General features: G+C 33.9%; 1 protein-coding gene across 8 annotated transcripts in view; it reads left to right on the forward strand.

Annotated features, from left to right (window-relative positions):
- The window catches only part of LOC115209118 (ral GTPase-activating protein subunit beta), a 113,038-nt gene that overhangs the window by 64,320 nt on the left and 35,515 nt on the right, over positions 1-13,203 (forward strand). For 7 of the 8 annotated variants that reach the window (XM_036501293.1, XM_029777252.2, XM_029777253.2 and 4 more), the window contains 3 exons: positions 417-503; positions 8,185-8,277; positions 12,369-12,594. In XM_036501293.1, the coding sequence (XP_036357186.1) occupies positions 417-503; positions 8,185-8,277; positions 12,369-12,594 (406 nt within the window). The remainder of the gene's footprint in view (positions 1-416; positions 504-8,184; positions 8,278-12,368; positions 12,595-13,203) is intronic. The other variant, XM_029777255.2, reaches the window with a different exon arrangement.

Genomic DNA, 13,203 nt, shown 5'->3' on the forward strand with positions numbered 1-13,203 from the left:
GTGCATTTTATTGTGCCTCTGGCACTAGAGAGATTTGCAATAAGGTTAAAGAGCTATCATCTACTTGACATTGTCTCCTTTCACTCGCTCTTTTTTGCTATAGTTTTTACTGCTGAATGCCTTTCCTATCACTATCCACAATACGGTAGAAACTGAATGCATTTTATCAATCATGCCCTAAGCAGTAGAGAAGATGTCATCAGCTTGACTAAAATGTCTCCTAAACTTTATATTGCTTCCATTTGATCCTTTATGTTTTTTAACAACTATAAGTCATTTAGTGTTAATTCAATCAACTATACCCCTCCAAATAATTTCTGGCATTGTTTCAGTGTGAAAAATCAATGTACATACAATTATTTGATGATTAATAAAAAAAAAAAAATGTATATATTTCATTTCTGAATCTCTTCTAGATTTCTCTAAGAGTAGCAGCTTATCTGGAGAGACATCAGTTTTAGAGGGCTTTCAAAAGATTCCTCCAGTGCAAATGAATGGCTTTGGTAAGTCCTTTTTTTATATATATTTTTATTTTGTTCTTTATGCAAACTATTTTTAAAATGTCTTTCATTTCCAACTTTTTCTTTTACTTGTTTCAGTCATTAGCCTGTGGCCATGCTGGGGGAAGAGATGTAGTTGATTTAATTGCTCCCAGTATTTAGGTCATATTTAATTTATCAACACTGCAAAAATGAAAACCAAAGTTGAATTGGTAGGATTTGAACTCAGAAAGTAGAGTTGTAACTCAATACTATAAGTTCATTCTATTGTTTGTGTCACTAAGATGTAATTTGCTTATATGGATAAGTCCAGCATTGACTGTTTTGATTTCAGACACCCTCAAGGTTGATTTTTGTATTCCATCTATATTGTCAATAAATTGAAAACCAGTAAATTTATAATAAATGTAATTTATCTGGTTAACTATACTGCTCTTCAATATAGAATTCATTCATTTTTAGCTTTGTGAGTAAGGATCATTGTCAGTGACCTTTGTAACTCACCTTGGCAAAAACTGGGGAAATTGATGGAACTGATGCCCAGCCTGAACATCAGTAGGCTATTCACTGCAGGAAAACATTGGTAAAGAAAGAATAGGGGATCTGCAAGCGAGTGAATTTCACTAAAGGCTATCAGTGACCAGCAAATATTGTTAAAACCAGGATATATGTTAGGCCCTGTTAAATGGGTCTTAAAGAATATAGATGGTAGAACTTGATGAGACAGTAGAATGCTGGGCTGGAAGGTTTATAGTATCTAATTCATCATCATCATGTAATATTCATTTTCCAGGCTGGCATGGTTCAACCAGAGCTGGAGAGTTGCACTAAGTACCAAGTTCTAGTCTGATTTGGCTTGGTTTCTACAGCTGGATGCCCTTCCTAATACCAACCACATTATAGTCTATGTTGGATGCTTTTAACATGGCACCATAGAAGCACTTTAATGTGGCACTGGCACATAACTCTTGAAGACCAATCCTCTTCAGCAGAAGGGATGGCCTTAACACTTCTGCTGTAGAGAACAGGTCTTGTTGAGTATAGCAAGGTACCAGGTATCCCAGTCCTTTATTATCTCGTGTGAAAAGATCAACAGCTAGAGGTTGTCCTTCAGTATGGTACTAATTCATTACCATACTATTCTGATTTCAAATCTTGCTGTGATCAATTTTGATTTTCATCTCTTTTGATGCAGTATTATAACTGCCAATTAAATAGTGAGAGTGAGTAAATTAATTAAGTCCATACATACCTAGTCAAAATAAACTTATTATTTCTTTTAGAAAATATTGTCTGAAAGAATTTGTATTATTGTTTATTTCAGCAATCACATGAGTTAGCTTCTCAATAAATTCTTTCTGAATAACTTACCTTTTTAATAATTCAAGAAAGCTTGAACTTGTACTAGCTAGAATATGAATATGTTGGTATGTTAAAATCAAAACAAAAGACCTTAAAAATGTGTAAGAAATGTAAAATGATGTCAATGATAGCATGATATTTGAGTTCTTTTAACTGATTCCATCTGCAGAATTATATAAATTTCTTTCTATTACTACAGTCTACTAAATTTATACTTAATACCAGTAATAAATACTAAGAAAAATTAACTACAAGACAGAAATTTCATAAATAATGATGCTATTATTTATCAGAATTATGAATTGTAATCAAAATTATTTCAGTTTTGTGATAAATATGTGGAAAACAATCTTTGATTTCTTCCAAAACAAATTCTGTGTATGTGTATATGTATATAAATATGTGTATATGTGTGTAAATATATATATGTGTGTAAATATATATATATGTGTGTATGTGTATATCTATTGATATGTGTGTATCTGTTAACTCACTTTTGTTAATTATCCATAATTTTTTTTATATAATTGGGTAAATGAATACTTATATGTATTATGTATTCTTATATGTATATAATGTATTCTTGTGTGTATATATATATACACACATGTATGTATCTATGTATGTATATGTCTATATATATTTCTTGTATTATATTGTCTAAGCATTGAATTATAAACATATTGGTATAAAGTGAATTATTTCCCATGAAAATAAGAAGCTTATTTATTTATCTAGTGTATTAGACATAACAAAGTTTCAGTTAGTGGTTACCACAGAACGTAATGTTCCAGACTAAGTAATTTATGGCACCAAGTTAAATACATCATCATTGTTGAATGAGCTGCACTAGTCAGTATTGATAAAATATGTACCTATGTACATATATATATATATTGGTATTTATTCAGTTGATGCAATTAATGCAAACAAATGAAAGAAAGAAAGAAAATCAATTGTCATGTCTGAGAAAAATATACAATTTATTGACTTAATATAACCTGTTCATAACTATAAATGTATGTTTGGAAACTTACAATGTATTATCTATTTTAAGTTTGTTTATGCTTTTATGACATTGTAAATGCTTCAGTTTTACCTGTGTTATTCTATTGGCTTGATTGTTTTGTCTCCAGTCTTTGCTTTCCATGACCTTACCTTCTTCTGTGTATGATGCAACTGTTAGAACTACTAATGACTAATTCTTTGCATTTCTGTATGAAATACAAACAACTGTATTGTATGAAACTTTGCTTTTTAAATGTGGGATTCCATGATTCTAGCCAAAAAATATAAATATAATTGTTGAATGTATTAGTGTTTTGGCTTATTGGTAGAATATCTAGTAAGCATCTTAGTGTTTGATGACATAACTACAAAACACAAAGTAGAATATTGTTTGATGTTTTAACTGCAGCCACAAATGTCTCTTTCCTAGCACACTCAATGTCTGGTGACATTCGAAAACCATTGAGACCACAAGCATATAGTTTTGTGGGATGAGGTATGACAAGACTTGGTGGCAGTTTATATGCACATTTATTGCTACGTTTGTACAGAGTTTCATGAAAAACAGACAGCATCAAATTATAAGAACATCGTATTTGTGGGAGTTGAAAATCTTAATGACTAAACTGACTTGCATATTGCTGCAAAAACATTTGGCGTTGATTCTTCTTCATCTGTGAGTTGGTATATACATGTGAAAATAGCTATTAGGAAGATTGTGTTGGTTTGAGTATGAAACCATGTAAACAGCTTTCAGAAGCAGAATTTGTTTATGACCATAGCAAGGGGAGTCCACTTTCTTTCTGCTTAACTGTGCCAAAAATGGCTGTTTACATTGCCATCACTGAAAGAATTTTCTAGAAATTAGCATGTGAATGCTTAACCCTGATTGGTTGAAATTAGTGTCTGCACAGATGATATATGGGTAATCCCCATGCAATCAAAAATGAAAATGAAGTCAACCACCCATAGTTTCAAACTTTTACAATCTTCTATTATTAAACACTGGACGTTAGATATGATTTGTTTCACCAATATTTCTGCTATGATATTTATGAACCAAGATGAATTGTTGAGTCCAGCAGTTTGAAATAAATGTCTTTTGTTCATTGTTTGCATAAGCAGAATTTAGTTAAATAACAGCTGAAGTATGATTCAAAGTAATCCAGCAAATACTACGGAGTTACAAAGATATGGCTGTGTGGATAAGAAGTTTGTTTTGCAGCTTTGTGGTTCTGAATTTCATGCCATTGCTTGGCACTTTGGGCAATATCTTCTACCTTAGTCTCAGGTTGACCAGTATTTCATGAGTGGAATTTGGTAGATGCAGTCTGTAAAGAAGTTCTTTCACACACACACACACACACACATGTGCATATATATATATATATATATATATATATATAGATATATAGAAAGAAACACAAAAGTGGCAAGCCAGCTGAAGCCTATCAGAAAAAATCCTTAGCAACATTTCTTCTAGTTTTACTTTCTGAGTTCAAATGCCATTGAAATCAACTTTGCCTTTTATCCTTTTCAGGTCAATAAAATATATAACAGTTGTACACTGGGGATACTGGCCCTGTCCCTAAAATTAGAAAAGTTGTATAGACACACACATTTGACATGATCAGATGGGTAAAAATGGCCATAATGTGACCTCTAAGATATAAAAATGTTGGCTTCATTTGAATCCTATTTGTGAAGAAAATAAAGAATATGTATGTGTGTTTGTGTCTTTTGTTGATGTGCATCAGTGAAAGATATGCAAATCAGCAAGAATATGAAAAATCCAAGGCTTTGTAAACAAAGTTGGTTAAGATATTTGTTCTGCATTGAACTAGATACTCCTTTATCTCTGTTGCCATCAGAAATGTTAGTTCTCCATTGAAAACCGATAACTAACAAAGATATTCTTTGCAAATTGCGACATAGATAAATCATCATTGTCATTTTTGCATCTACTTTTCTATGCTTGTATGAGGCAGATTTTCTCTGGCCAGATGTCTTTCTTGTTGCCAATCCTCACCTGTTTCCAGTTAAGGGAATATTTTCCTATATCTGGACATGTTTTCCCGAAAGACTGGAAATAAACTATCTCACTTGTATGACACTGATGTTCATTTGAAGCTTTCACCTGACATTTAGACAAGGCTACACCAATCACATGCACACAAACACACATATGTGCATGGACACACACACACACACACACACACACACACACACACACTTATACACATAACCACACAACTGACTTCTTTCAGTTTCCATCTACCAAATCTACTTGCAAGGCCTCAGTTGGTCCAGGGCTATTGTAGAAGGCACTTGCCCAAGGTGCCATGCAGTGAAATGAACACAAACCACATGGTTGGGAAGCAAGTTTCTTAACCACACAGCTATACCCACAGTTATTGCAATATAGATAAATATCTAAGATAAATCCATTACAATAACCTTATGTTGCAATTATAATCCATTCATTTCAGCTGTAAACTTATTGTTCATGTCCTTTAAGTTAAAACATATTGATTGACTTGTAGTCAAGAGTTTATGTCAGCTACTTAAATCTCATAGGTTTTGGCTTTGGTTGACTTGGAGTTACAGTATAAGACACTTGCCCAAAGTACCACACAATGGGATTGAACCTGGATCCATGGGGTTGGAAAGTTTACTTAATTATGACATCAATTCAATGATATTATAATGTTAGTCTTGTTTTTAACAGATCCGATTCCATTTTTCATGAAACCCATGTATTTTAATCAAGCTCATTGTACTATGAATTAGACAAGATATTTTTTAAAAAATTTATTAGGGACAGAGGCAGTATTAATACCAAGAGATAATATTTATCCCTTCTTAAATGTGGATGTTCTGATAGAACAAACTATACTGCAGTAGTTACCACAAGAGAAGCTTTCATATTGGCTTTTGATGCAAAATGCACTCTGTTTATATTGCTATACGCAAGAGTGCATTTTAATTAAAGCAATATAAATAAAAGTGCATTTTGCACCAAAAGCTAATATGAGAGATTCTCTCATGGTAACTATTGCAGTATAGTTTGTTCTGACAGAGCATCCTCATTTATGTGGGGATAAATATTACCTCAAGATAGTTTTACTCTTATCTATATGAACTGCATTTCTAATACATTAATAATAGTTCCTACGCTAGGCATAAGGCCTGAAAATTTTGGGGAAGGAAAATAGCCAATTATTTCAACCCCAGTACTCAACTGGTACTTATATTATCATTCCTGAAAGGATAAAAGGCAACTTCAGACTTGGTGGAATTTGAACTCAGAACAAAATGATGTTAAGCTTTTTGTCTGGCGTGCTAATAATTTTGCCAGCTTGCTACCTTAGATTATACAGCAACAACAATAATAATAATGATTTCAAATTTTGGCACAGGGCCAGCAGTTTTTGAGAGAAGTGGGGAAGTTGATTACATTGACTTCAGTATTTGACTGGTACCTATTTTATTGACCCTGAAAGTATGAATGGCAAAGTTGACCTCGGCAGAATTTAAACACAGAATGTAAAGATATTCAGAATTCCGCTAAGCATTTTGTCCAATGTGCTAACAATTCGACCAGCTTGCCACATTGAATAATACAATAACAACAATAATAATAATAGTTTCAAATTTTTGGCACAAGACCAGCAATTTCGGGGAAGAGGATAAATCAGTTACAATGACCCCAGTACTTAACTGGTACTTATTTCACTGCTCCCAAAAGGATGAAAGGCAATGTCGATCTCGGCAGAATCTGAACTCAGAACGTAAAGGATGAAATGCTGCTGAGCATGCTGACAATTCTGCCAGCTCACTACCTTAATAATAATAAGAAGAATGGTTTCAGATTTTGGCACACAACCAGCAGTTTTGGGGGAGGGGCTGAGTTGATTAAATTGATCTGTTTTCAACTGGTACTCAACCCCGAAATTGATCTGTGTTCAACTGGTATTGACCCCGAAAGGATGAAAGGCAAAGTCAACCTTGGCGGAATTTGAACTCAGAATGTAAAGACAGACAAAATGCTGCTAAGCATCTTGTCCAGTATGCTAACAATTCTGCCAGTTCACCATCCTATACCTTAATAATAATAATAATGATTTGACATTTGGGCACAAGGCCAGCAATTTTTTGGTGGGTAAGTTGATTATATTGACCCTCAACACTTGACTATTACTCATTTTATTGACCCCAAAAGGATGAAAGGCAAAGTTGACCTTGAACCCAGAATGTAAAGACAGATGAAATGCTGCTAACAATTCTGCCAGCTCTCCATCTTTAATAATAACAATAACTTAAGATATTTGAGACATCAAGTATGTAATTACTCTGCTGAATTTATTATCATCAGCAAGAATATGGATTTGGTATTCAAAACCTTTCCAATCTCAAGCAAGCAACTTCACATTTTGCACCTCAAGTTGGGAAGTTATCATCATCATTTATAGTGATGGCAACATTCAATGTCCATTTTCCATGCTGGCATGTGTTGACAATTTTGACAGAATCCAGTGAGCCACAGGGCTGCATAAGACTCCAATATCAGATTTGGCATGTTTTCTACTATGGAGAGAGTATTTCAGAGGGTGGTAGGGGTGAGGGTGTAGGAAGTAACATTCCATTAGATATTGGGATGTTAAAGTATGATAGAGGGACAAGCACAAGGGTCTTGTTACAGTGAAAGCAACATGGTTACTCTGCATTGTATAAACGTGAGTGGGAGTTACTGAGAAGATGAGACGGTAGGCGGCGAGCTGGCAGAATTGTTAGCATGCTGGGCGAAATGCTTTGCAGTATTTCGTCTGCCGCTACATTCTGAGTTCAAATTCTACCGAGGTTGACTTTGCCTTTCATCCTTTTGGGTCAATAAATTAAGTACCAGTTACACACTGGGGTCAATATAATTGACTTAATTCGTTTGTCTGTCCTTGTTTGTCCTCTCTGTGTTTAGCCCCTTGTGGGTAGTAAAGAAATAGGTAGGTATAGGGTGCCAGAACAAACTCTCAAGGAGCAATAGAGGATATAGACAGGTGCCAGAGCAAACCATTAAAGATCAAGAGAGTAGAAGGAGCAGACGGGGAAAGTGTCTTAAAACATACAGAATAATACAGTCAGTATACTTTAAACTTCAAAAACTGAATGGGTAAAAAAAAGAAAAAAAACTCTGAATCAATATTTTATCAAATGAATGATGCAGAAATGGTTTCTTCTTCACTTATAATTTTCTATTCACTAATATTGGTCAGTTGTTTCACCTTCCCCCATTTCCTACATGGTTTTCTTTAATCAGAGGATTGCCATGGCAGCAGAAACTTGCATGGAACAAAGCTTTCCTCCAGTTCGGGATCTTTCATGTTCACAAATATCAGATTTTGTGACACAGGTATGATATTCTGATGAATTTACATTTCAAGCTTACAACAGGGGTATTTCATTCACATTATTACTAACTACTACTAGCTACTACTACTTTTTCTTCTTAACATTTTTTTTTTTACATTTCAAGTAATGTCCATTTTAATCATTGCTTCCCTATGTAGGCTTATACAGATATTTTTAAAGACTATATACAAATAACAATTGCCAACTAAATAAATAAGTTAGAAAATTTATGGCTGTATACAAATGGCCAAAGAAATTTAGTGGTTGTATAGTGAAGGCTCATGACCTAGTGGTTAGTGTGTTTAACTCATGATCATAAGATTGCAGTTTCAATTTCTACACCAGGCAACATATTGTGTTTTTGAGGGTAAAACCAGAATTAGCTCCAGCCTAATAAGCTGTAAACTGTGACAGACCTGACACCTAAGATACATTTAGGAAGAAAATTGATAATTATACAAATAACAAAAAAAGAAAAAAAATTGACAGGATTCCAACATCCTTCTGGATAAGTCAGAACTAATTATATATATATAGTCTATGAATGTATCTTTAATATTGTAGTTGTTCACTTTAGGTAACTGATTGTTGTGTGTGTGTGTGTGTGTGTGTGAAGCTAGATTGATATAGCAATATTAAAGGCGTCTACAACAAAATATAGCTGACTATTGTAATAATGCTTCTTATTGTTTATAATGAAGTGTATTATGTCCTCTGCTGCTGCATTATTATTGGCCAGCTCTATGTCATCTACCCCCATGCTCTTATATGCAATATTGTTGTCTACCCCCTTGCTCTTAAATACAATGTTGTTATCTTCACCCCACCCCTGCTCTTATATACAATATTGTCATCTACCCTCTGCTCTTATATACAATATTGTTATCTACCCCCTTGCTATTATATGCAATATTGTCATCTACCCTCTGCTCTTATATACAATATTGTTATCTACCCCCTTGCTATTATATGCAATATTGTCATCTACCCTCTGCTCTTATATACAATATTGTTATCTACCCCCATGATCTTATATGCAATATTGTCATCTACCTTCTGCTCTTATATACAATATTATTATCTACCTCCATGTTCTTGTATACAATATTGTTATCTACCCCCTTGCTATTATATGCAATATTGTCATCTACCCTCTACTCTTATATACAATATTGTTATCTACCCCCTTGCTATTATATGCAATATTGTCATCTACCCTCTGCTCTTATATACAATATTGTTATCTACCCCCATGATCTTATATGCGATATTGTCATCTACCTCCTGCTCTTATATACAATATTATTATCTACCTCCATGTTCTTGTATACAATATTATTATCGATCTCCTCTTCTCTTATATGCAATATTGTTATTTACACCCTACCCCTGCTCTTATATGCAATATTGTTATCTACCCCCTGCTTTTATATACAATATTGTTAATCTACCTCCTTGCTCTTATATGCAATATTGTCGTCTACCCCATGTTACTATATGCATTATTGTTATCCCCCCCCCGTTCTTATATGCAATATTGTTATCTACCTCTATCTCTAATGTGCAATATTGTCATTTACCCCTTGCTCTTATATGCAATATTGATATCTACCCCATATTACTATATGTAATATTGTTACCTACCCCCTTGCTCTTATATGCAATATTATCATGTACCCTATGTTACTATATGCAATATTGTTATCTATCCCCCATCTCTTATATGCAATATTGTTGTCTTCTCTCATGCCCTCATATGCAATATTGTTACCTACTCCTGTGCTCTTATATGCATAATTGTTATCTACCCCTATCTTATTGTATACAATATTGTTATCTGCTCCCACATTATTATATGCAATATTGTTGTCCACCTTCCTGCTCTTATATGCAATACTGTCATCTACTCCCATATGGACCACTATTCTCTTACCTGTAGTATATCTGCTGCCTACGTGTTACTGGATGTAATATGTCATAGCCTCCCTGTTATCATACACATAACATTGTTATCTACAAGCAATGCAATATTGTAAGCCATTTGCCAACTGTTTATATGTAATATGTTATCTGCTCCCATTTTACTATAGTATCATCCATCTCCATGTTACTACATGTAATATGTCATCTATTCCCATGCTACTATTTGCAATATCATCTATCTCTATATTACCACATGTATATCATCTGCCACTACTGGATGTAGTGCATCCTCTGTCAGCAAACTATTTCATATGCCCTTTATCTCCTCATAGACAGATGATTGTTATATCATATATTTATACGTTACTAGATGTAGCTATATGTTGGATGTATAACCATGGCTATTGTCAGTGACATTCAGGAACAAATATAAATGTTTTGAGCTTAATTTTGAAACTTACATCTACCCCTATCCTGCACACTTCTACATGTAAATTAGAGATGGACATTAATATTAGACCTGTCAATCCCCAGATGGTACATCAACCTTATTGATTTCTTTGTGGTTATACATTTGAAAATATCCTGAATATTCATTACTGCTGCTTGCTATGTATACATTAGCATTGCAACTACTTTTATTTAGTCCATAATTTGCTTTTGTTGTTTCTTATTTTCACAGTTTTCTATTATATATACTTACACACACGCATGTGTGTATATATAGATATATATCGTATTAGCAAAAAAGCTGGTAAAATTATGTTTAATTCCTTCCCTCATCTTGCAACTATTTCCTGTTAACCTTTTGGCATTGCTTGAATCAGTACTAAAGTACAATTCCAATATCACTTATATTACTAATACAGTCTACTAAATTATTCACTGTAGCTTGTTGCCAAATTCTTCTAATAAACATTTTCCTATTTAACACAATGTAGGTATGTCTATTTGTATATTTAGACTAACACCTAGAAAGAGTGCCAGCATATTAAAACACAACACATCTACTTCTACAACAAGCAGCTGAGGGAACCTCTACATGGTGATTTAATCTGCTAGAAATAGGTACCATATTTCCCTCAAAATGAATCCATCTTAAAGAAAAAATGAAGAATAGACACCTGAGATAAAGCAGTCTTAGAAATACCTATAAAGGTGGTCAAAGCTGGAATCCCTTTAATCACAGATTTGCTCATTCAGGTGTGACATTGTGCTAAACAACAATAGCAAATGCATGAGCCAGTGAGGAAGTCACTACACAGTCACTCAACCTGTTAGAAACTGCAACTAAACCCTCAAAATACATCCTGCTATCTTAAAAAAAAAAGAATACATTGGATAAAATAGTCCTAGATACTGTATTTCTGGAAGAATAAAAAAGACAGTTTGGCCATTTTTGGAATGCTTTTGATCATAGGGCTGCATAGGTACAGCTGACCTGAATTTTACAATGGAAAGTCAGTTATATTCTTATAGTAAAATTATAGACACAATAATATTTGTTTCATTTATTTCTTTAAAAATATGGAGCTAAAATCTACGTATAATGGAAGAACAAAATAATACTCTTCCATAATTCTTTCATATAGACACATACATATACTTATAAGTTTTAACTTTGATTAAAAAATTCTAGAATATTTAGTATTCTATCAGTGTAGCACTTATTACTGGGGCCGGTTTTTAGGCAATGAGACAGCTTTTTTCAAATTGAGCTGTCTCAAGAGAGGGCCCTGCACTCATGCTCAAGTGGAGGACACTATGATGTAATTTTAGTATATCGTTGTGGCCTCAAGCCCTCAATGCTTTTTGGCTGGGATTGGTATATTACACAACGCATAAAATATCAATCTTCAGCTTTTGTAGTGTAGAGGGCCCCGCACTTCCTAGCACTGGCCCTGCTTATTGCTTACTGTTAGTATTAAATTTTGTAATGGTTGAATGTCAATTATCATTAGTATACTAATAAGCTAATGTACACACATTTCAAGCTTTAACTATGTTAGTTTTATTGTTCTTTAAATAGCCAATTAAATAAAATAACAAGTTTGTTAATTATATTGCTTATTATGAGAAAAATATATTGCACATTACCTGTATCCTTTTGCCAAACTGTCTAGAATTAAGCATTTAATAACTAATTTGATTAATAATCCTTATTTTCAGACACTGCTCACAGCTTGTTTGGTCAAGCCACTTCTTTAGTATGTCACCAATTAATGTCTTCTTGGAAGACTGATCTGAACACAGCACTGGCAGCAATGGAACTTTTATCAGGTCTTGCTAAAGTTCGAGTGAAACCACCCAATGAAGGAATGAGCAAGCGAACAGTGAAGTGGATATGTGATTTTATTATGTATCAGTGTAGCCGACCACCAACAGCACATTCAAGGTGAGTGAAATGTAATGCTACTTGTTCTCCTCAAGTAAATTGTTTTAACATCATTCTTGTTTTCAGTGTCCACTTTTCTATGCTTGCATGGGTTGGACAGATTTTATTAAGGGAAGCAGAGTTTCTATGGTTGGATGTCCTTACTGTCTCCAACTTATTTTCGCAGGGCCAGACTTGCTCTCATAGAATATTTGAAATGAAGGATACTGCTTGTATGACTGACACACTTTTACAACTATCATGTGATGTGAAGACAAGGACACACACACAATACACACATATTATGTCAGGCTTTTTTTCAGTTTCCAGCTACCAAATCCACTCACAAATCAGTGCAGCCAGTATCATCAATTTTTATGTTGTTGTTTACGCCCATGTCTTTCAACACACCCCACTCTTAAACATTCTGTCTTTTAAAAGATGTTTGGGACTACATTATCTACTGTGTCTTTCCTTCTTTAAGGCCATGTGATGTGCTTTGATAGACATTTGACTGCTTTCTCTAGCAGGTGAAGCAACTATGTCGAGGCTGTGTTGTTGGCTTTGGCATTTTTATATTCCACATCAGCAACATTTTAGCACTAACTATCTAAATGAAAAGCTTTCTCA

This window comes from Octopus sinensis, linkage group LG3, assembly GCF_006345805.1.
Source record: "Octopus sinensis linkage group LG3, ASM634580v1, whole genome shotgun sequence".
In the NCBI taxonomy this organism is placed as follows: Eukaryota; Metazoa; Mollusca; class Cephalopoda; order Octopoda; family Octopodidae; genus Octopus; species Octopus sinensis.